This window comes from Lithobates pipiens, unplaced genomic scaffold (genome assembly GCF_037356315.1).
Source record: "Lithobates pipiens isolate NorthernLeopardFrog02 unplaced genomic scaffold, aLitPip1_a1.2 Scaffold_3, whole genome shotgun sequence".
NCBI classification, from domain to species: Eukaryota; Metazoa; Chordata; class Amphibia; order Anura; family Ranidae; genus Lithobates; species Lithobates pipiens.
This window is the reverse complement of record NW_027507790.1, coordinates 209,853,371-209,879,181: the sequence shown is the minus strand read 5'-3', so window position 1 is coordinate 209,879,181 and position 25,811 is coordinate 209,853,371. Positions and strand designations below refer to the sequence as shown.

Sequence of the window (25,811 nt, the reverse complement as noted above, 5' to 3'; positions counted from 1 at the left end):
CATACGTATAACAGTACATAAACAAACTGCAGCAGGGAGGGCCTGCTGTCACAATGTAAGTAATGAAAACAGGAGACATTAGTGAAAGACAGACAATATCAAAAGGGTACAGTCGGCATGCCCTTCCTCATCGAGGGGCTACATGAAAATAGAGGTAAACGGAGGGTGACCCCCCCGGGAGAGCCCACCAAATAGAACTATTAGGGGTAGCCCCCAGGAGCCCCCATCCCGACACCCCTAATAGGGAACTTGCTGTGCCAGGATGGGGGAGAATCCTCCCAGGCCCCCCCCTCTCAGAGGGATAAAGCAGTTGGAGGACCGTCCGCAGTGGGCACCGCAACATTAAATTGGACTGTATGGTGAACCTGTCAATTACAGCTCTGTTGAGCAAACCAAAAACTTAGAACGTCTAGAAGGACAGAGAAAAGAAAAGAGGAGGAGAAGAGGAGGACAGAGGGGTAAGGGGAGGTAAGCTATGTCCTGAAAGGGTGGAAGGTTATAGCGGGAGAATGTTTAGCATTCAATGTAAGAGGGGGCGCTTTAGGGGTGAGGTCTGGTCACTAGAGAAGAGCCTGGGGGTACCCCAGGCAGCAGAGAGATTCCCATGTAACGGGCCCAAGGGTCCCACACCTTTCGGAATTTAGGTGTGGTATCTGACAGAATACCTGACAGTTTTTCTTGGGACATTATCCACGATATCTTCCTCTTAACTGCGAGGAAGGAGGGTCTGGGTTGCTTCCATGCGGAGGCAATCGCAATTTTGGCTCCTAATAGGATAAAATAAGTTAGTTTCTGAGTGTTACCAGACATCAAAGGAACAGGGGTATTGAGTAACGCAACCTCTGGAGTTCTCGGAACCCGGCAGCCTGTGACTAAGTAAATCAAGTTGAAGATTTTAGTCCAGAACGATCGAAGTCTAGGGCATTCCCACCAGATGTGGATCATGGAGCCACGAAGTTGGCACCCCCTGAAACATAAGGGGTTAGCCGTGGGATATATTTTGGCTAGCCTGACTGGAGTGAGGTACCACCTGGTTATCAATTTGATGCTAGCCTCCATTAGTGAGGTGTTCTGGATCCCACGAAAGGATCTGGCTAGGGCCAGCTGCCAGGTTTCGAGACTGCCAGAGGTCTGGAGATCAGATTCCCATGCCGTCATATAGGGGGATTTGCCCGTTGGGGAAGTGAGAGCCGCGTAGATCACTGAAATACCACCCCTCTGCTCCCCGATCCTACCACACCAGGCTTCATATTCAGTAAAGGAAGGAGGAAGGGGTTTGTTTTTCCAAAGTGAGTTCAAGAAGTGAGATATTTGTTGGAAGCGGAACCTCTCCGTGTCTGGTAGCTCTAAGTGTTCGATACAATAAGCTAGGGAAAGCGGACCCCTGGAATTGAAAAAGTGACCTATCCGGTATAGTCCCTTGTCCAACCACCATCTGAAGGCCTCAATGTTCAGACCAGGGGGGAAGTCATGATTACGGAACATGTGAGCAAGGGGTCTTAAAGTGGAGACTAGGGAAGGCTCTTTGCGAAGACCGTCCCATAGGGCGCAGGAGTGAGATAGGGATGGGGACATGATGGGCGGCCTGGCTTTGGGCGGGCACCATAATAGAAAATCTAGTGTAAAGGAGGGTACAGAACAGCGTTCTATGGACTGCCAATCCGGTTTCTCATATTTGGAGTAGATCGAGGAGAGTTGGGCTAGGCGAGCTGCAAGGTAGTATTTGTGGAGGTTAGGCAAACCCAACCCCCCCCTGCGTCTGTGCAGGAAGAGCGTGTTTTGCGGTAGACGGTATCCCTTATTACCCCAGATATATTTCAGTATTTTGCTTTGCAGAGAGCAAAGGTGGTCCTTCCGAACTGGTATTGGCAGGGCTCGAAAATAGTAGAGGATTTTGGGGAGAAGGGTCATTTTTATGGAGTTAATCCGGCCAAGCCAGGATAGTTCGTGTTTAGACCATGAGGAGAGATCAGTTTCCAGCTGTCTGTATAATTTGGGGTAATTGTGGGCATACAACATCTCTATTTTAGGTGTAAGGGAGATACCCAAGTATTGGATGGCAGTGTCACTCCATTGGAACGGAAAGGATTGTTTGAGTGAGAGGACTTGGTGGGTGGGGAGAGAAATATTCAATGCCACAGACTTGGAGTAATTAACCCTCAAGCCTGAGACCTTGGCAAAGTCGTCCAGTACCCGGGATAAGTTGGGCAGGGTTGTGAGGGGGGAAGTGAGGAACAACAGTATGTCGTCCGCAAAGAGTCCACATTTGTGCGTTTGACTAACGCATTGGACACCTCCAATGTCCATATTGTGGCGGACTGCGATCGCCAGTGTTTCAATGGCTATTGCAAATATGAGGGGGGATAGGGGGCACCCCTGTCTGGTCCCCCTGGTGATGGGAATTGGCTCAGAGAGGTATCCCTGCATTCGAATTTGGGCCCTCGGCTGGGAGTATAAAGCCCGTAATAAGCCCAGGAAACGAGCCCCAAATCCCCACCTGTCAAAGAGCTGGAAGATGTACTGCCATGAGACCGAGTCGAAAGCCTTCTGAATATCTAAGGAAAGGAGGAAGCCAGATTGTCCGGGTCCCCCTTCCCAATTAGACTGCAAAATGGAGATAATATCAATCGCCCTCCGAATTTGATCAGGTCCCTGTCTGCCGGGGATAAAACCAACTTGGTCCTTGTGGACGTAGCGTCCGATAAAGGAGGCTAACCTATTGGCCATAACTTTCGTGAGAATTTTGAGATCATTATTAATAAGGGAAATCGGTCTGTAGTTGCTGACATCTTCCAAGTTCTTGCCAGGTTTGGGGATGACCGTGATATATGCCGTGTTAAGGTGGGGATCCAGGGGGTCTCCATTAGCTTTATGATTACCGAGATTGGCCAGGTGAGGGGCTAGCGTGTTGGCAAAGGCTTTATAGTAAGGGATCGAAAGACCGTCGGGTCCAGGGGCGGAGCTTTTTTTAAGATCCTTTATGACTTCCAGTATCTCCTCTGCCTGGAAGGGGGCTTCCATAACTTGTTTGTGAACGCCCGATAAGGCAGGGATGGGGAGTCCCTCCAAAAACTTTGGAAGGAGGTTATCTTTGGGAGGTGGGGGGCTACTGTAGAGAGAGGTGTAAAAGTTCTGAAAGGCATTCAGAACTTTGACCGGATTAGACGTGGGCGGGAGTCCTGCGCTTCTGATCCGAGGGAGGGTGCTCAGCTTGGTTCTAGGGGAGAGTCTATTAGCCAGGAGTGTGCCTATTTTGTCCGCCTGTGAGTAAAATTTGTGGCCAGACCACCTAACCGATTTTTCAGCTTTCGTGGTGAGGGCGAGATTGAGTTCTAAGCGAGTCTTGTCTAGTATGGAGGTGGGGGTGCGGAGGGGGTCCTTTTTGTGAAGAGCTCTGAGTTTAGAGTATTCCTCTTCTAGCTTCAGGATGGTTGATTGCCTTTCCCGTTTTATTTGAGAACCTAATTGCATGAGTTTTCCCCTAATATATGCTTTGTGCGCCGCCCACAGGGTTTCGGGGGAGACATCAGGAGTCGCATTAATAGAGAAATATTCCTGCAATGCTTTGTCGAGATCCATAACTCGTGATGGCTCCGAAAGGAGGGATTCATTTAACCTCCAATGCCTGGGGTGTCTCCCACTCGAACCCCCCAGGGCCGTCACAATTACCAGCGAGTGATCCGAGATCACTGTGTCAGTGATGGAGGCTTTGAGCATCCTGGGAAGGAGCGAGGAGGGGACAAGTATGTGGACTATGCGTGCATATGATTGGTGAGGCGCTGAGAAGTGAGTGTAGTCTCTCTTTGTGGGGTTTAATTCCCGCCAGACATCGGATAACCCATGAGCGTGCAGCAATTTGGCGATCCGTAAGCTTGCCTTCGTGGGCCTGGTTAAGCGGGAAAGTGAGGGGGAGGATTTATCAAGTCCTTGATCAAAGGCGACGTTAGAGTCCCCTCCGACAATAACCGTTCCCTCTAAAAGAGGTGCTAAGGTGCGCAGCAGGGATTCGAAGAATTTGGCCTGACCCGTGTTCGGGGCGTAGTAGGAGACCAAGGAGTAAAGATGGTCCCCCACAGTGCCCTTTACAAGTAAATACCTGCCCTCCGGATCCGCTTTTTCAAAACTTTTATTGAATTTGCATGTTTTGGCAATCAAAATGGCCACCCCCCTGGTCTTGGATTCCGCGTTGGCTAAGAAGAACTGAGGGAAGTGGGCATGTAGGAACTTGGGACTATACCGGATAGGAAGGTGGGTTTCCTGAAGTAGAATTATATCTAGTTTCAGGGATTTGTAGTAATCAAGGGCTTTTCTCCGTTTGATGGGGGAATTAAGACCCTGAATGTTATGGGAGGCTATCTTAAGCCTAGCAGCCTGTGGATCAGCCATGGAGCAGAGGGGGAGCCCAGCATCTGAAAGCGACCTCACTTACCCAATCCATAGCGGGGTTCTCGGTAAGGGCATTGGGATCGGTGGCCCGAGGTTGTCTCCCAGGATACCATGCCGACTGGGTTGGCTCAGCCCAACCTGAGGAGAAAAAAAGTAGTGTCATGTAAACATTCAACGGGGGTAGCTTACCATCAAGGTGGGAGAGAGGAGGAGAAAGGGCAAGGAAAGAAAGGGTTCCTGAGAAGAGAAAGAGGAGATCAGGGCAGGAGACACCCCCCGAAATCTTAAGAAAAAACAATGTAGACAACCGACCCATAAGGTCAGAAGTCCCGACCCTCAGACGCCTGGGATAGGCCGAGGGAGGGAAAGTTACACATGTGGTCCCTCGCGGAACTGGGGACCCCTAGTCGGGTAACTACCCGAACTGTGAAATCAACATTAAATAGCAATAACATATAAGCAGCAATATACAAAAAAAAAAAAAAAAGGAATTTTTCTTGAGGCACGGCTAAACATAATGATTAGAAGACACTGGGGCTAAACAATGAATGCTGTTCTTTAGGCAGAAGGTAGGATGGTATATCCAGGGAGGGTGCTGTGGAATGCAGCCCCCTGGGAAATCCTCAAAGCAACCTTAGGGCCCATTTCGAGGGGACGCAGAAAATATGAGGGGTTACGGGCAGTCCAGTAGATGGACGAAGTACTGCATAGCGTCCCGGAATATTGGAGGCAATGGGGAGAAGGGTAGCACAAGTCCTAGGCAAGGGGAGGGCAAAAAGGGTTGGAGGGCCAAACTTTCAATGTTTGGGGAGCAGTCCTCCGGCCCTCTCCAGGACCTCGGACGGTCAGTCACAGAATGGAGAGTCTGAAAATGGGACTGGAAGTTGCTCAGGTGGGTGCATTATCCTTGACCTTCTTGGCTCTTCCGGAGGTCCACAACGGGGATTGTGGGCTGTTAGGAGTGGGCCGTTTGTTGGATCCTTGGCTAGGGTTAGAAGTGTCCATATCAGCTTCTTGAGAAATGATTTTCAGCCTGGTGAGGAGCTTTTCCCCCTCGGGGAAAGTGGAGAAGGCAAAAGACTTCCCTTTGTCCATGAACCTGACCGCAAATGGGAATGCCCATTTGTATTTTATGTCTTTTTGTGACATTGCAAGCAAGAGGGGTTTTAGAGCTCTCCGTCTCTGTATAGTGGAGGGGGAGAGGTCCGCAAAGATCTGAACCTGGTGACCCTGGTATTTGACGTGTTGCAGGGATCTGGCTCTCTTCATAACTTCTTCTTTCACCGAGAAGTGATGTGGCTTGGCCAGAACATCGCGCGGGGTGCCATCCTTCCTAGGGGGGCCGAGGGTTCTATGGACCCGGTCAAGTTCAAGCTTAGTAGCTGGGATGTCAGGGATTAGCTGTTGAATGAGGTCTTGCACCGCCCTGGACACATCAGTTATTGATTCTGGAAGCCCGCGAATTCTGACGTTATATCTGCGTGACCTATTTTCGAGGTCATCTATACGGGCCATGGCTATGTCCAATTGCTCCTGTACTGAATAAATGTGCCTGGAGTTTTGGATGGATCTGGCTATGGTATCCTCCATTTTATGTTCGATCGTTTCGATCCGGGAGCCTAGGTTAATAAAATCAGCTTTCAATTCCCCCGTGATTTGCAAGGCAGTTTGGGAGAGGCCCCTTTCTAATAGTTCAGAGAATTTGCCAAACAGGGCATCCATGTGGGAGACTGGGTCTGCATGAGCAGCCTCGTGGGGGGCCATGGCGGCCTGGGTAACCCTGTAAGTCCCCGCTGGGGAGGGGGAGAACTCCTGGATGGTGCGTTCCAGCAGAGAGACCGTGGAGGCCGGGGACGGTGTGGCTTCCTTGGGGAGACCCCTGGGGTTGCCTGGGGTGGCGTGGAGAGGAGGAAAGTCTGTATCTGACCTGAAATCCACTGTGCCTGCGGATCTGTGATCCTGAGACAGGAGCTGTGCTGCGGTGGCCATCTTGGATTTCTCCCTCACGTCCAATGAAGCGAACAGCGGGCCCAGATTGCGTTTAGCCAGTCCACCGGTCATTCAGAAATGTGCCCCAACACTTCGGGAGTCCGTCCCTATAGCTCGGGAAGCGGAAGGGTAGCCGTGTCGTGCGGTAGGGGTTCCGTCGTTCCGCGAGGCAGCGGAGCTTTAGATGATCGCGGCCATCTTGGAAGCCTCGCGCATGCGCACCCTTTCAACACTTTTTAAACTGTTAGGCATTAGAAATTGAACAGATTCCTCAATTCACGCAGTTCATAGGAATGAACAATCTACAGATGAATGAACAGAATGATACAAAAGTAACAATATGTTACATTGTATCTTTCAGTAGCATCTGAGCAAGTGTTATTTATAAACACTGTCAGGCTGCTTTTTTGAAGCTGCCAACCATCTCTGTATACACACCTATGCCAGATTTGATTAACCACTTCACCAGATTTACCCCCTTTATGACCAGCCCATTTTTTGCGATACGGCACTGCGTTACTTTAACTGACAATTGCGCACTCGTGCGACACTGTACCCAAATAAAATTGATGTCCTTTTTTTCTCCACAAATAGCGCTTTAGTTGGTGATATTTGATCACCTTTGGAAAAATGGGAAAGGGGAGGTTGCGCTATGGATACGGCGAATATACTATTGGTATGAGCTGCCTCTACCTCAGGGATATGCAATTAGCGGACCTCCAGCTGTTGCAGAACTACAAGTCCCATGAGGCATAGCAAGACTGACAGCCACAAGCATGACACCCAGAGGCAGAGGCATGATGGGACTTGTAGTTTTGCAACAGCTGGAGGTCCACTAATTGCATATCCCTGATCTACCTAATATTATCACTCAAGAGAAGAATAAACTAGTGAAAAAGTAGACGTGGCGCTATACCTTTAAGGCACAAACAATGGTGGAATTAAATAGTGTTGTGCTTCTTACAACTTGGCTTATATAATATTTTTGTGTCGGAAAATATATAATGAAAAATTAAAAATTGAGTAACCAATAAAATATAGAAAAGTGAAGAGCGAAAGGTGCACAATACAAATGAAAATAAAAATCTTAATGATCGCAAATCCCCTATATTGGGGTTAGTTGAAATGTAATATTATCACGTGTGAGAGAAAAAAAAAATAAAAAATTTTTTTTTAGTAAACCTCTAATATTAACCACTTAATAACCGCCCTATAGCCGAATGACGGCTTTAGGGCGGTTTCTTAACTGTGGGAGGCCGTCATATGACGTCCTCCCAGAATTCCGCTCTCGCGCGCCCCCTGGGGCGCGCACTCGAGAGCATCCGTGACCGAGCATCCGTCACGGATCACGGTAAACGGCCGCTCGTCGCGGCCGTTTACCACGTGATCGCTCCGTCAAATGACGGAGTGATCACTTGTAAACAAACCGGCGTCATGTTATGACGCCGGTTCCTCCCTCCCCCTCTCTGTACCGATCGGAACAGCGGAGGGGGAGGAGATCGGTGTCAGCAGCGATGTGGGCTGCATCTGCAGTGCCCACATCGCTGCTCACCGAAAATTAACCCCTCAATTCCCTGCAAATACTCTACAATACCCTGCCATTACTCTGCATTACTCTGCAATACCCTGCCATTACTCTGCATTACTCTGCAATACCCTGCATTACTCTGCATTACTCTGCATTACCCTGCATTACTCTGCATTACTCTGCATTACTCTACAATACCCTGCAATACCCTGCAATACCCTGCAATACTCTGCAATACTCTGCAATAGTCTGCAATAGTCTGCAATACCCTGCCATTACTCTGCATTACTCTGCATTACTCTGCATTGCCCTGCATTACTCTGCAATACCCTGCAATACCCTGCAATACCCTGCAATACCCTGCAATACTCTGCATTACCCTGCAATACCCTGCAATACTCTGCATTACCCTGCAATACTCTGCAATACCCTGCAACGCTCTGCAACACCCGCCAATACCCTGCAACACTCTGCAATGCTCTGCAACACTCTGCAATGCTCTGCAACACCCGCCAATACCGTGCAACACTCTGCAATGCTCTGCAACACCCTCCAATATCCTGCAATGCTCTGCAACGTAATACTCTGCAACGCCATACTCTGAGATACCCAGCCATACTCTGATATACCCAGCCATACCCAGCCATAGTCGGTGATACCCTGCAATACCCAGCCATAGACACCCCCCCCCCCTACCGCCGCCCTCCGGTGCTTCTACCGACTCGCCAATACTATCAAATCCAGAATCTTTTTTTTTTTTCCAGGCTTCCCAGCTTAGAGGTGAGATGCGGGGTCTTATTGACCCCACATCTCACTGTAAAGAGGACCTGTCATGCCATATTCCTATTACAAGGGATGTTTACATTCCTTGTAATAGGAATAAAAGTGATCAAAAAAATTTTTGGGGGGGAAAAAAATGTCAAACTAAAATAAATAAAGTAAAATGAACAATAACATTTTTTTTTTTTTTTAAAGCGCCCCTGTCCCCATGTGCTCGCATGCAGAAGCGAACGCATACGTAAGTCCCGCCCACATGAAAACGGTGTTCAAACCACACATGTGAGGTATCGCTGCGTACGTTGGAGCGAGAGCAATAATTCTAGCCCTAGACCTCCTCTGTAACTCAAAACATATAACCAGTAAAAAAAAAAATTAAATCGTCGCCTATGGGGATTTTTAAGTAGCGACGTTTGGCGCCATTCCACGAGCCTGTGCAATTTTGAAGAGTGACATGTTAGGTATCGATTTACTCGGTGTAACTTCATCTTTCACATTTTGCAAAAATTGGGCTAACTTTACTGTGTTTTTTTTTTTTTAAGCACAAAACAGTTTTTTTTCCAAAAAAAAGCATTCGAAAAATTGCTGCGCAAATACCGTGCGAGATAAAAAGTTGCAACGACCACCATTGTATTCTCCAGGGTGTTTGCTAAAAAAACATATATAATGTTTTGGGATTCGATGTAATTTTTTAGCAAATAAATGATGATTTTTACATGTAGGAGAGAAATGTCAGAATTGTCCTGGGTGCTCCAGAACGCCTGATGGCGCTCCCTGCATGTTGGGCCTCTGTATGTGGCCACGCTGTGTAAAAGTCTCACACATGTGGTATCGCCGTACACGGGAGTAATAGCAGAATGTGTTTTGGGGTGTAATTTGTGGTATGCATATGCTGTGTGAGAAATAAACTAATATGACAATTTTGTGAAAAAAAAAAGTAACAAAAATCTTGATTTTGCAAAGAATTGTGGGAAAAAATGACAACTTCAAAAAACTCATCATGCCTCTTACTAAATACCTTGGAATGTCTTCTTTCCAAAAAGTGGTCATTTGGGGGGTATTTGTACTTTTCTGGCATATTAGGGTCTCAAGAATTGAAATAGGCCGTCAGTACTTCAGGTGTGATCAATTTTCAGATATTGGCACCATAGCTTGTGGACTCTATAACTTTCACAAAGACCAAATAATATCCACCAATTTGTACTTATTTTTACCAAAGATATGTAGTGGTATAAATTTTGGCCAAAATTTATGAAGAAAAAATTACTAATCTGCTAAATTTTATAACAGAAATGAAGAAAAATTCATTTTTTTACAGAATTTTCTGTATTTTTTCTTTTATAGCACAAAAAATAAAAAACCCAGCGGTGATTAAATACCACCAAAAGAAAGCTCCATTTGTGTGAAAAAAAGGACAAAAATTTCATATAGGTCCAGTGTTGCATGACTGAGTAATTGTCATTCAAAATGTGAGAGCACCGAAAGCTGAAAATTGGTCTGGTTATTAAGGGTGTTTAAGTGCCCAGTGGTCAAGTGGTTAATATCCGTGTATATAAATGTGCTTAACCACTTACAGACCGGACCATTTTGCTGGTCAAAGACCCCTTTTTGCGATTCGGCACTGCGTCGCTTTAACTGACAATTGCGCGGTCGTGCGACGTGGCTCCCAAACAAAATTGACGTCCTTTTTTTCCCACAAATAGAGCTTTCTTTTGGTGGTATTTGATCACCTCTGCAGTTTTTATTGTTTGCGCTATGAACAAAAATAGAGCGACAATTTTGAAAAAAACACATTATTTTTTACTTTTTGTTATAATAAATATCCCTCAAAAATATATAAAAAAACATTTTTTTCCCTCAGTTTAGGCTGATACGTATTCTTCTAAATATGTTTGGTAAAAAAAATCGCAATAAGCGATTATTGATTGGTTTGCGCAAAAGTTATAGCGTTTACAAAATAGGGATAGTTTTATGGCATTTTTATTAATCATTTTTTATTACCGTATATACTCGAGTATAGGCCGACCCGAATATAAGCCGAGGCCCCCAATTTACCCCCAAAAAACTGGAAAACGTATTGACTCGTGTATAAGCCGAGGGTGAGACATGGCTGTCCATCCCTGTGTGTCCGTCCATCCCTGTGTGTGTGTCCGTCCATCCATCCCTGTGTGTGTGTCCATCCATCCATCCATCCCTGTGTGTGTGTCCGTCCATCCATCCCTGTGTGTGTATCCATCCATCCATCCATCCCTGTGTGTGTGTGTGTGTGTGTGTGTGTGTGTGTGTGTATTCATCCATCCATCCCTGTGTGTGTGTGTGTGTGTGTGTGTGTGTGTGTGTATCCATCCATCCATCCATCCATCCCTGTGTGTGTGTGTGTGTGTGTCCATCCATCCATCCATCCCTGTGTGTGTGTCCGTGCAGCGTTGTGTGTGTGTCCAGCCTACCTGTGTCCCGAGCCTCCGTCCCGAGCCGCCGTCGTCCCGAGCCTCCTCCGTCCCGAGCCTCCTCCGTCCCGAGCCTCCTCCGTCCCGTGCCTCCTCCGTCCCGTGCCTCCTCCGTCCCGTGCCTCCTCCGTCCCGTGCCTCCTCCGTCCCGTGTCGTGCCGATGGATCGCCGCTCCAGGATCGCCGCTCTTCTCGGCGGCCATTCTACAATTCAAAAGCCGCGCCTCCGCCTCCGCCTGTGATAGGCGGAACACTCAATTTCCCAGCAGCCTGTGTTCCGCCTATCACGGACATCCTCTCATCCTCGTCCGTAGTACGAGGATGAGCGGATGTCCGTGATAGGCGGAACACTGACTGCTGGGAAATTCAGTGTTCCGCCTATCACAGGCGGAGGCGGAGAAGGAGGCGCGGCTTTTGAATTTTAATGTCCGCCGTCTGTCTGCTCGATACGCTGATCGAGCAGTCAGACAGCGGTGACTCGAGTATAAGCCGAGGGGGCACTTTCAGCCTCAAAAAAGAGGCTGAAAATCTCGGCTTATACTCGAGTATATACGGTATTTTTTTTTTTTTACTAGTAATGGCGGTGATCAGCGATTTTTATTGTGACTGCGACATTGTGGCGGAAACATCGGACATTTTTGACACATTTTTGGGACCATTGTCATTTCTACAGTAATCACTGCTATATAAAGTGAAGGGGTTAACCAGTGGGGTGGCAGTGTAGGGGTTAAGTGTTCCTAGGGGTGTGTTGCTAACTGTGGGGGGTTGGGCTTTCATTTAGTGAACACTGATCTCTGCTCCAATCACATGGAGCAGAGATCAGCGTCACTAGTTGCTAGGCAGAATGGAGAAATGCTGTTTACACGACATTTCCTCCATTCAGCTGTCCCGTGAGACGATCACGGGTATCCCCGCGGCGATCGAGTTCGCGGGTCCCGCGACCGGACTCACGGGGGTCCCGACCAGCACCAGAGCACACCGCCGGCGGCGCGCTCGCGTTGGCAGAGCAGCATTGAAGATTGGACGTACCTGTACGCCAATATGCCTGCCCGTGCCATTCTGCCGACGTACATCGGCGTGCGCTGTTCGGGAACCGGTTAAAACCACACTGCAAAAAATGTTATACATAAGTGCTTATACCAAAAATACAAATGATGGGAGAGGGTTAGGTCAACCAATAACTCGCTAGTAAGCTTGCAATTATATAAAAGCAAAAAAACGCTGATAGAAGTCCAAAAAGTCCCAAAGAATATAGAAGTAAACTGTGCAGAAGAACAGTTATCATCATTGTACCAGCAAAGTGTAAAAAAAAAAAAAATACATTTGTGATCAACACCCCTCCCCGCCAGCCACAGAGTATTACAATGTTACTATAATGACACTGAAGTACTCTGATATAAGTATGTAAAAATGTAGTAAAAAAAAAAAAAAAAAAAAATTTTTTAACATACTGAGTCAGTGTCCCTGATCACCGGCACACCAGTCATATGATGGTGCTGTAGTGTACTGATAACAATATCCGCAATCCATCCCCCAGTGACACTTCACCCCCCCCCCCCACAACAATTGATCCTTCAGCAATCAGCTTCAATAGACCCTCCAGCATGTCCAATCACCCTTACCAATATATACATTCAGTGCAGGAGATGCCAAAATTGCGTACCACTACATTCCCACTGAAAAAAAGATATATATATATATATAATATATACTGTATATACAAAAATATATAAAAATAAAATAAATAAATAAAAATATAAGCCTATATGTTCCCTTTAAAAAAAGTCGATTCACTTTTGACATGGAGATCATAAAATGTCTAGTAGTAAAGTATATACTCACAGTAAATGTATGCTTAAATATAAGTTTACAAAATGGCCTCTGCTATCCCAGTTTTTTTCCAACCTGTTATAATATCTCATAATAGGCATGTTCTAAACATAACCTAGGAGCAATATTATAATTTTATGATGTCATAAGCATAACGCACTGATTAGATATGTCCATAACAAGTGTTCTTATGTGCAATGTATAGTAATCACGTCTAATACATACTAATTTATATAGCCTAGAGAAAAAATGTGTTACAGAAATTATAGACAGCTGATAAATATAAGGGTATAATTTAAAATATAAGGATTAAAACATAATGATACAGTACTTACAAAAGCTAAAGTGATGGTTAACAAAGTTTTTAAGAGTAAAACTGGCTGATGAAATCTGCTGACTTAAGTCCCCAGTTCTGCAGACCGGCTATAGGAGTAAAAAGAAGTGTTCCTAATGTTATTTTGTCATAGGACTCCAAGGTATGGGAAGAAGGAAGGGGACATGAACAGTTAAAGAAATATATTTCCATCACTAACTCAATTGACACCTCCTCACTGCCTGTTCTAACCCCTAACAATTCATACCACCACACCACAAGCGCATGCATTGTATGTGGTTTTAGGGTGGTTGTAGCATGGCGGCATCCAGTGTAATGGGTCATGTTCAGCGGGCAGTACTGCCCAATGAATGTGATGGGGGGATCATTTTTGCCACATCGTGATGCAAACATTTGTTAGGACCTAGTTCAGCTGCTTGTGGCACTGTGGTTCCCTGGGCAGGGGGTTGTAGTTCCAATGTCCACTAGTGGTTAATTCCTAGCATTCAGCAGCTTCTAGTAATTAGTCTCCACCTGATGCTGGTTGCTGGGAGGGTATTTAAAGTTATTGTAAAGGCACAAGGCTTTTTACCTTCTGGTAAAAAACCTTCTGAGTGCAGCAGCCCCCCAATACTTACCTGAGCCCCCTCTTGATCCAGCGATGTCCACAAGAGCTTTGTCTCTCCGGGGACTCGTACTGTCAATCACAGACATCTCCCGCTGCTGTCAATCACAGCCATTAAGCCAATCAGGAGACGGAGGGGGGAATGGACACAGAGCTGCTTGCTGTGGGGGAACCCTACAGGAGAGAGGAGCAGGTAAGTATAACATGTTTGTTATTTAAAACAACAACAAAAAAAAAACAAGACTTAAATATCACTTTAAATTACTCTTCTGTGGATACAGCTTGCATCAATGTTTTGCTTTGCTTTGCTGTGCTAAGTCAAATGCTGCTGCCATTTATTTTGCTCTTGCTCCTGACCTTGCTCTTGCCCTGCATCCTGTACCCTACAACTTGCTGCCCTATATCTGCTCCCCTTGTTCCTGTACCCAGTTCTGGTTCCCTCTTTCCTTGCATCTCTGGTATTCCATGTGACCTGTACTCCTCATCTTATATATATTGTACATATTGTATATGTATCACCCCGGAGTTTAGTCAAGGTTGCTCCTCAAAATGTATTTGCCAGGAATAGTCATCTTTGCTAATTGTTAGAGATCCATGATTTTTCCCTAAGTTTGGCCTTGTTGTACTTTTCTCTTTTACCACTAGGTGGCCGGGCCCCTTGTGGCACTAGATAGGAGATGGACAACGCAATATCAGATTATTGGTATATGGGGTATCTCAGCCAATGGCCAGAGGTTTTCTTGGATCCCTTGGCCTGCTGGGAGAGCCTATAAATTTGTGTGGAGTCAGGTGATCTGTGTTCTGTGCCACCTGGATGGCTGTCTGGGTGGATGTGTGTTGTACTGCCCGGGCTGCTAGGCCAGAGACTGGGCCTATCCCGGGCACATCTGGCTGCTAGGCTGTCTGAGGGCCTATCCAGAAGCAAGAGAGAGAGAGCAATGCAGGGTTGGGATTGTGGCTTGCAGTCCAATCAAATATGATGGTTCTGCCAGCCAGAGAACCTGTCGTGGTCGGAGGTAGAATGGAAGCTGTCGCCACTAAGGGACCAAGCACTTTAATACCAGGGACCACAGTGAGTAACTGAAGCAAGTACTGGAGCAGCATTCTCACTAACTGGGGACGGTGAGAAATCAGGAAACTTCAGTGGGTATTAAGCCAGGGACCAAGCCAGTGGAGGTGACGCTTGCAAATCAGCCTTGTGTGTCAAGTCAGGGACCTGAGCAGGCCAGTGGGGTGAAGTTTGAGAGGTATCTTGAGAGTGCCAAGCTAGGGACCCAGCAGAGAGGCGGGGTAATGCTTAAAGAAGATACCACCTTGAAGACTGGAGGAGCTCAAGGGATTCAGTGGCAGTGAATCAATGGGTTTCATGAGAGACTAGGAGCTCAGTGGGCTGAAGAACTACAAGGAGTGATTGTAGTGGAAGTGAAAGAACTGTTATGCTCTGTGTTAAGAACTGTTAAAGACTGTTGCCAATTGAACTTGCAACTACTTAAGGGTGTCCTGGTCCTAACCCTCTTTCCTCCAAAAGGTTGTTAAGAGAAATAAAAGTCTCTTTTGCATTTAAGAAGTGTCTGGCGCCCAATGACTTTAACCACCTTGCACCCACCATGCCTCACAACCCACTATATACAGAAGGATGTCAGCTATCTCTGGTTCTTGCTACATATATAGTAGTTTGTAGTTAGTCTTCCTGTTACTTTGTTAAGCATTTTGGTTAAATGGTCGTGGTTCACTTGTATTTTTATGTTCACTGCTGTCTGCGTGTCTTTTGTTTTACTATTAATACGTTTACTTTACAATATATAATCTGGTCTCGGTTTCTAAGTGTGACCATTCAGATCTGGCCATCTCTGCTGCAGACTCCTGATACCATTGCAGCTGAAGCATGTGTACACCCCAGTGTCCTGTCCTGTACTGTACACCCCAGTGTCCTGTCTTGTACACCCCAGTGTCCTGTCTTGTACACCCCAGTGTCCTGTCTTGTACACCCCAGTGTCCTGTCCTGTACACCCCAGTGTCCTGTCTTGTACACCCCAGTGTCCTGTCTTGTACACCCCAGTGTCCTGTCCTGTACACTCCAGTGTCCTGTCTTTTACACCCCAGTGTCCTGTCTTGTACACCCCAGTGTCCTGTCTTGTACACCCCAGTGTCCTGTCCTGTACACTCCAGTGTCCTGTCTTGTACACCCCAGTGTCCTGTCTTGTACACCCCAGTGTCCTGTCCTGTACACCCCAGTGTCCTGTCTTGTACACCCCAGTGTCCTGTCTTGTACACCCCAGTGTCCTGTCCTGTACACTCCAGTGTCCTGCACTGTACACCCCAGTGTCCTGAACTGTACACCCCAGTGTCGTGTACTGTACACCCCATTGTCCTGTCCTGTACACCCCAGTGTCCTGTCCTGTACACTCCAGTGTCCTGTCCTGTACACCCCAGTGTCCTGTCTTTTACACCCCAGTGTCCTGTCTTTTACACCCCAGTGTCCTGTCCTGTACACCCCAGTGTCCTGTCCTGTACACCCCAGTGTCCTGTCCTGTACACTCCAGTGTCCTGTCCTGTACACTCCAGTGTCCTGTCCTGTACACTCCAGTGTCCTGTACTGTACACCCCAGTGTCCTGTACACTCCAGTGTCCTGTCCTTTACACCCCAGTGTCCTGTCCTTTACACCCCAGTGTCCTGTCCTGTACACCCCAGTGTCCTGTCCTGTACACCCCAGTGTCCTGTACTATACACTCCAGTGTCCTGTACTGTAAACCCCAGTGTCCTGTCCTGTACACCCCAGTGTCCTGTCTTGTACACCCCAGTGTCCTGTCCTGTACACCCCAGTGTCCTGCCTTGTACACCCCAGTGTCCTCTCTTGTACACTCTAGTGTCCTGTCCTGTACACCCCAGTGTCTTGTGCTGTACACCCCAGTGTCCTGTCCTGTACACTTTTAATATCAGGACACTTTTCTTTCCAGGGAGCCCTCACTGTCAGCACCCGAAGCCGACCAGGCACCAGCATCCTTACTAAGGGAAACAGGAAATAAAGCCTCCCAGAAGGCAGTGGGGGGAAGGAGGAGGGGCCGTAAATGATGTAGGTCCCCGCAGTGCCCTTACACAAAAGTGGGAACGAGTACTTGCTTTTGACAGGTATCTGCAAAAGGGGACCCTCCCCACCAGCAGATGTGGCTCCAGAGAGGGGGAGGAAGCAGATAAGCGGAGCTTCCGCTTTTGGATGGAACTCTATTGGCTTCACAGCCTTCAGCTTCTTAATAACCAATGATGCTGCAGTGGGTGGAGCCTGATGTACTAGTTTTCCATCAAGTCTGCGTTTGCCTTGTAATTTGCAGCAGGCAGTGGGTGGATTCTTTAGTAGTAATAGTGGGCTGTCAGCTGGCTAAGGATCCACTCACTGGCTGCTGTTAATCACAAGGAGAGTAAACCTGATGGGAAACTAGTGTCTGTAAATCCTCTCAGGCTCTACCCTATAGGTACGGAACTCTCCCACCGCTGCACTGCCTGTGCGCCAGCTTCTGCAGTGAGGAGGAGGAGAGGTCAGAACGTCTTTGTGAGTTCCAGGGATATTGCTTTAAAGCGGAATTCCAGTCTGTAAAAAAAAAATATGTCAGCAGCTACAAGTACTGTAGCTGCTAACTTTTAATATAAGGACACTTACCTGTCCAGGAATCCCACGATGTGGGCACCCCAAGCCAATTTCTCCATCGGCTTTGAATGCAGGCACTGACTTTGCAAGCAAGTGAAACTGGCAGTGAAGCCTTCATGTTTCACCACCTAGTTTCCTACTGCACATTCGCAAGTCACACTGTGCTTTCTGAATGGTCCCATTGTCTAATGGGACACACACAGGTCCCAGAAGGCGGCGGGGGGGAAGGAGGAGGGGCCATAAATTTTGGAGAACGCTGCGCGGTGATCTTACCCGGAAGTAGGAGCGTGTACCTGTCAAAACCAGGTTCCCGCTCCTCCCCAAAAAGTGCCAAATGTGGCAGTGGAGGGCGTGAACAAGCGGAGCTTCACCTTTTCAGTGATGCTTGGGCTTCAAGTAAATCTCAAAATTACTTCAATCAAAACCTTTACTGAGCTTCAGTGATAACTTGAAGTACTTTTTTCATTTTAGTTTATTTATAACATCTCTTATCGATAACATCGCAATCAAGATAAGTAAAAGAAAGAAGTAAATACGGTATTTTAAAAAAGATATTAAGAATGAAAAAGAAACTACAGTAATTACAACAATTGGAACACTGGAAATGTAACTCTAAATGTAATCCAGTGACAGTCAAAGTTTACTTTTTTACAGTGTTATCTTCCAAACTTGTAGCTCTTAGATATCCATTACAATAGAAAAACACAAATAAAGACATAGCAGCCATTCTGGCATATTCCAGGGTTGCGGGATTGCCAGGTTGGGCTTATTGACTAGCTATACTTCTATTGTAACTGCAATAAGTATTTTCAAGAAACATTAAAGGGCTCGGGAGGAGATCCTGTACTAACAATCCAATGTTAGTACAATGATCTCCCCCCGCTGAGATATTGTGTTCTGAAAGGGGGCAGCCCCCCGCCAGAACACCCCGGTCAGCGCTCTCAGCCATTTGCCATTTGCTGAGAGCGCTGAGAGGATGCCAATCAGCAGACCTTTTTGATCATGCCCCTGCGGTCATACGCCCAGCTTCTGTCAGATTAGCTGCCATGCACATGGGCCAAATGTTTAATAGAAACCAGACATACCGCCCAATATTTTGCCCGTGTGTACAAGGCTTTAGTGACTTTTTTGGGAGATCTCTGCACTTGGGCCTTGATTACTCACATCTGCCTTGCCCACCAAAAGCCACCCACCCTGTTGCTGTTGTATGGACTGGGTTGTGCAAGGGGGAGAGAACACCCAGAAATCCGATGGACTGGAACTATGGCCTCCACTTAAAAACACAGATACTGAAATAAGTGCTCCTCATAAGTTGAGAGCGTTCGCTCTATATAAAATGTTTCCATCTTGTAAAGAAACAACTGTTTCGGCCAAAGCATTGAACTATCGTGCCTAACCTTTTGGTATACAACAAAAAGTTTTGTAGATGGTGTCCAAGTTTTTAGTATCACTTTACGAGCAGCTTAAAGGCATAACATAGCCCACTTGGGGAAGTAAGAGTTGCAAGGTGTTTCGAATGTGTCAGTTTTTTCTATGTAGACAAATAGGCAAGTCGTGTTTTTGGGAATAAGTACTGATGTAATTCCAAAAATTTATCTCAGTGTTTGATCCCAAAATATTGAGATTTTCGAACATTCCCAAAACTGGTGTAGTAAAGTTGGACGGAATGGTGCCTGTAGTTCTACTTTAAGCATTTGCACAGCTGTCATGAATCTAATGGCAATGATGTGGTATTCTCCTATACCTCAATCAGGAGAATACTGCATTATGGCTACTATGACAATCATAGCAAATAAACATATTATATGTAATATGGTATTTAATTGTGAGGGCTTTGCAAATGCTTAAGGCATTCAAACAGCAATGTTTTTATAAATAGTCCCCTTTGGTTGTATGCAATCTGACAATTAATTTCAACCTTTTACTAATGCATATCAGCTGGCAAATACCTTAGATCTGTTACTGGTCAAAATAAATGCTCACATTCATTATTTGCATGCTCTAGAACTCTGGTTAAACAGACTAAATGGCTGCCTGAACTTTGTAGATGGCAGATGTTTAAGGCGTTATTACCATTTATTGACCCTGGCCAGCTTTTGAGGAACCTAAACAAATCTCCCCAGACAGGAGCATCACTTGATGTCCTATAGGCATTTTCCTGTGTTCATACATTTTAAGGGTCTTTCTCGCTGATGTGAATGTTAAACTAAGCCCCCATCTGGGTGTCTTTAGCTTACATAAAGTCTGCAGGGGTTTTCATTTGAATCACACATTAAGTTTTATTGAGTTCAGCTGTTTTCAATTTGGTCTCTTTCGTAAAAACTCTTGACACACGCATAGGAAGACATGACAATTTTGATCTTGCTACTAGTGTTGTTACATGGTGCAGAACTGAACCTACGTAAAAAGTGCAAACAGAAGCTGTGGTATGGATTTCTGTATCAAGATATCTTTCTGGCATTGAGTTTGCAAAGTAGTCATTTGGAGACATTTACCACTTATAGACGCCCATCCTTTATGATTACCGTAGAAAACAAAGAGGTATTTCGGTTAGTTGCTATGAGTTGCCGAAATTCACTTATTGCTTACCTTATTAATGTGTCCAAAATTCCCAAGCTGTATGGGGCTCTAGTGCTAGTGCTGCTTTTCATCTCTCTTATTTGAAATGTTGTAACTGAAGGACCCCATGGAGTTGGCAGTCACTTTGACAATTCTTGGCAAAGGTGTCATGCTCTCAGAGTATTTGGGATGTAATAGGAAAGTAATGCTGCCAGCACACCTCAATCTTCTTGCAATAAAACCATTTTTATGCATGTCAAAGAACAGAGTGCAATGTTTCAGAAACAAGAAAGGTCCCTTTATCAGGCTTGGAGATATACATAATTTATTTTACTTTTTCTGGTGATGGAATCCTAAAAAAAAACAAGAAAAATTATTTTATTGCAAGAGGACGTTTGTGTGGTGTGGTACCATCTACTCCAACAATTGAGCACACTCTGGTCTGTGTGTGATGGAGATATCTTCATGATGTTCTGAATGTATGCTAAGACTGAAAAGGCCTCCACCTTGAGCATAGTGGTGAGGGGTTCACAGGTGCGGTAGGATATTTTCCTTCCTTCAACTCAAAGGTGACTGTAAGGCCTCATAAACACTGGACATTTTTATAGCTGCTTCTACGGGTGTCTGACATTTTTTTTCCTGCCTCTAAATGCCTCTCCATGTTAGCCTATGTGTCCATGAACATATAGGCTTTTAGCAGCATTTAGTTGCAGGAGCTTTTAGCCCTTGTACGCACAGTCGGACATTCCAACAACAAAATCCATCGGATTTTGTCCGACGGATTTTGTCCGAAACGTGTGTTGCATACACACGGTCCGACAAAGTTGTTGGAAAATCCGATCGTTCGTAACGTGATGACGTTATTTCGTTACGATGGGACTACATTCAAGCTAGTAGCCAATAGCTTTGGTCTAGGAATTTGATCTGAGCATGCGTGGCACTTTGTCCAATCGGAATTTTCTACAAACAATTGGACAAATTCCGATCGGATCATGTTGTCGGAAAGTTTTATAGCCAAGCTCTCAAACTTGGTCCGTCGGATATACCCACGGAAACAGTCCGATGGAGCCCACACACTGTCGGATTATACGACAACACAGTCCGATTGGACATTTTCCATCGGAATGTCCGACTGTGTGTAAGAGGGCTTAGAGATTTTCAGAAGCAAGAAAAAAAAACACTGCCAGTGTGTCCAAGAACATCAGAGTTTTGGCAGAAAAATCTTGACCCAACTAAAAGCTGATAGAAGCTGCTAAGAGCTGCTAAACCCAGCTAAACCCTAGTGCTTGAGCATTAATTAATTTCAAAGGCCAGAATAAATAATTTATTTATTTTAATGAAATGAATTAAAGCGATGTTTCACTGTCTCAAACTTTTTTTTTGGGCAAAATGACAATCATTAATATAGTTAAATATATCACTCACTTGTTCCATTTTAAAAGACTTCCGCTGTCAGTTTTCTCCGCAAAAAAAAACATAAAATTTCATGCTGCCGGTTGTCATATTGCCTGTGGGCATGTGAAGCCCACAGGCATCTTCTTCTGGGACACTGTGCTGCTGATGGACCAGCATGCACTGCCCGTTCTATTGCCGATCTCGCGCATGAGCAGTAACTTCGAATTGGAGCGCTGTCAAAAGGATAGGTTGCCATCACAACGGGCGGCGTTGTAGGAAGTCCTGCCCCATTGTGACGGCAACGGAGCGTGTAAATCACACGATAACTCGCGCCGGGCCACTGCACAGACTCCTGGGAACAATCACAAAAGCTCCCAGGAGTCAGTGCGGATAGAGGAAATTATGTTTTAGCCGCACTATCCCCGCCCATATCTACAGTCCCCACATCCAGAAAGTAGACAGACTGATCAGCATAACAAAGGTACAGTTAAAAAAACAAACAAAGGGTCCATTTTTAAATTAGATCATCTACATAATCATCAAGCTCCTAAAAGTTTGTAAAACTTTAGACACTTTTAGAAGTATCAGGCATTGTTTCTGCAAAAACTCTGCTGGCTTCTAGGAGAGTTAAATAAACGTCCTGTGTGCATAAGGCCTAAAAGTGGTCCTGGTCTACATATGCAGAGTCAGTACACTCTCAGGAGCCCTGATGGGGGTCCTGTATGAATGAAGCCTGCAGAATGTTGGAGCCTACATTCATAAATTAGTGCTTATGTACAGATTAAAGTATTGTCCTTCCAGGACTTAGTACTGAAGTACTGATGATGTGGCCAGTGGAAGGAGTCAGCTGGGAATGTTGATTTCTAAAACATCTTTGGAAAGTGGTTTCTCTTCAGTACAGTGAAAATCGGCAAGAGGAGCTGCAGAAGAGGTGAGTATTCAATGTGTATTTGTAGGGAGGACTTTTTTGAGCATTACTATTTTAGTAAGAGTTGCTTTAAAGGGCAACAGAGGGAATCAGGACCAGACCACTTGTTCCTATTTAGGATGTACCCACCAGCATACTGTGGAACTTTTTATTATTTGAAAATTATTAAAACGTTAACTCTATTTTTTTACCTGTACAGGCTGTTGGTTAGCGCCCCTTGGAGCGGAATTCCTAAGAACAAGATGGGGGATGTGTACAAATGTCCTGTCAGCCTGCTATCATCACAATGCAGTAAACTGAGCTTGGCAAGTAAGTCTTCTTTATCCCCAATAATATTTAAACCATTAATTTTCCTATGAGCCCAACAGTTCTTCTTTTATACATAGCTTTATATTAAGTGCATTTAAATGCTTTCTTTTGGGAAAAAATGCTCAAACTTATTTTCCATAATGTTTATTTACTGTTAGCTGTTTTACATGTGTAACTCTTGCAGGAACTAAACCACAGGAAGTATGTACTGATATCATTAAGGATAAGCTCTAGTCACTTAATAAATATCAATCCAAAACAAGTGCAGTGCTCTACCCTCAACCTAAACACAACTCGTGACACCTAATATATGTATCAGCAAACCTCTCTAAACATAAAAACAATATCAACTTAAAATGGTTCTAAAGGCTCAAGGTTTTTTACCTTCATGTAAAAAAAAAACGTCTGTGTGCATCAGCCCCCCTATTACTTATCTGAGCCCGATCCTTCTCCAGCAATGTGCATGAGAGCCTCGGCTCTCTGGGGACTCTCCCAGAGAGACTGTCAGTCACAGCCAGTGAGCCAATGAGGACATAGAGGGGGTGGGGCTGAGCCGCAGCTCTTGTAAATGGGCACACAGAGTCGCAACTTGGGAACAAGCCTGCTTGTGTGCCCCCATTGCAAGCTGTTTGCTCTGGGGGCACTTGGCAGGGGGAGGGGCCAAGAGCGCCGATGAGAAACCAGAGAAGGGGAGGAATGGGGCTGCTATGTGCAAAACCACTGCACAGAGAATGTAAGTATACCATGTTTGTTATTTTATTTTATTTTTTAAGAAAACTTTTAATATCACGTTAATAAAAAATAAACAGATTAATGTAGGTACAAAATCACCTGCACATGAATTTGTATATTCTTTATCAATCGATATTTATTTAGGTTTGATGGTGGGAACCATTTGTGCTGGTTTGATGAGATTTAGGTTCTCCTATGGTATACAAAGTTTATTTATGTTATTATTATTAATATCACATTTTACCAAGGCTATGATGCTTGCTTAATCTAGGGAATGTAACAGAAAGGTTACTTACCTCAGTCCTCTTCCCCCTGATGCTCTTCTTTGCTCCAGCTCTAGATTGTGGGCAGCGCCTTCACATCCTCACGTGCAATGTAGGACTGTTGGTCCGCCATTGTATATGATGACATTGTCCCCAGATACCAGTAAAAACCCAACAGTTCCAATCCTTTCCCACTCTACCCCAAACTAAAATATGTCTTTTGGATTGACATCCATTTTAAGGTAAATGAACAAGTGGCAGGAACTCTTGCACTGATATCTTAAGACTCAATTCCCCAAAAGGTATAAGATGCTGGCTTATGACTTGGACCACCAGATTTCATGTACAACTGAACTATAACTTTGGGTGGAATTCCCCTAATGATCATTTTCATTTTTTCTTCAGGTGCCACTATTATCCCAAATGTAACAGAAGTGAAGCAAGAAATGAACCTTGGGCTAACACTGATAAGAAATGAAAATACTGGCGGATTTTTAGTAAGTTCAGGGAAAGTTCATTTGCACAATTGTATTTGTTTTAATTTACCAATGTTTTAGTCAGTGCATTGCAGTGGTTTTCACTATATATATAGATATATATCTATATCTACATATCTACTGTATATGAAATCTCCCCTGGTAACCATCCATCAGTAGAGAGAAAATATATAAACCACATTTGGTTACTACTACAATGAAAAGTCCTACCCTGAGCATCAAGGGAAGGAAACTACCAAAGCTGGAGAAAGATTTGTAAATAAATTATTAATGCATATTAAAAATAACAACATAAAAACATTGCTCAAATATTCTAGCTAATTGAGAGTAATTGACCTCCAGTGATGACTAACGACGTGAAAGTGCAAATACTGATTTGAGCCACAGTGTGATGTGTGCTGAGATCAATTACTAATATATGTGGGTGGTGCTGCCTATCACCTTGAGAGTGACCTCCAGTGGTGACAAACCACTAACATAACCACGTAAGGTGCTAATTAAACCCAGAAGAGTTGTGCACTAAATTAATTACTAGGGTCATCCTACTAAACTATCACACCAGGTGTAAACCACAGGTGACGTTTGTGCTGCCCTTTAGTTCCTCATTCACCAGATCCACATATCCCTGCAGGGGTAGATCGCATAAAGTGGGGGTATATCTGGAACTGTCCTCCTCCTTGATTATCAGACCCTGGGATGTCCAGATCTTGTATTCCCGCCGGGGTAGCAAGGTGTGCGTGGCTGCCAGCTTCTGGATGGTCACCTTCTCCATGGCACCTCAAGCTGATGCCATGAAAAGATGATTAAGGTCAAACGTCAACTCACACTATTTGCACAGGATTTGACCTATGAATGATTCCTGCACAAGTCACTTTGGATTGCTTCACTTATAATTAGCACTACAGATTGGACTAGTATTTGTAATTAATTTGAACATGAGACTTTATCTCCTTGATGGACTCACATAATATTTTAGTTTATTTATACATATATACGTAACAATTCCTCATGCACTTTTTAATCTACTATGCACTTTTGGATACACGTGTGGAGATTTAGGCCGTGTACACACGGGCGGACTATCCGTCCAACTAAGTCCGTCAGACAATCCGACAGACAGTCCGTCCTACTTTTGAATGAACGGACTTGACCACACACGCTGAAAGCTTGCGCGATGACGTGTACAGCGCGTACGACGGGACTAGAAATACGACGTCCAATACACTGCAATGCAACCTTCGGCCGTGTAAATCCTTTCTGAGCATGCGCCATACTTAGTCCGTCCAACTTGCCTACTCACGAGCGGACTGTCTGCTGAAACCAAGTTTGGACGGACAATATTACGGAAATTCCGAAAGACTTAGTCCGCCAGACTGTCCGCTGAAAAAGTCCGCTGAAGCCCACACACGAGCGGACTGTCTGCTGAAACACGTTTCAGCGGACCAAGTCCGTCAGACAGTCCGCCCGTGTGTACGCGGCCTTAGGTTACCCTACACACAAGAGTACTCCAACCCATGCTTTGTGGTTTGAAATTCCTTTGTACATGCTGTTCTCCCTTTACATGGTGGAATAATAAATTATATATATAT

The 25,811-nt window shown here is 45.2% G+C and overlaps 1 protein-coding gene across 1 annotated transcript in view; it reads left to right on the top strand.

Annotated features, from left to right (window-relative positions):
• Positions 1–25,811, top strand: part of ITGA2 (integrin subunit alpha 2) — a 222,311-nt gene that overhangs the window by 79,011 nt on the left and 117,489 nt on the right. Inside the window, exons 3-4 of the mRNA XM_077462759.1 lie at positions 22,621–22,730; positions 24,131–24,222. Of these exons, the coding sequence (XP_077318885.1) occupies positions 22,621–22,730; positions 24,131–24,222 (202 nt within the window). The remainder of the gene's footprint in view (positions 1–22,620; positions 22,731–24,130; positions 24,223–25,811) is intronic.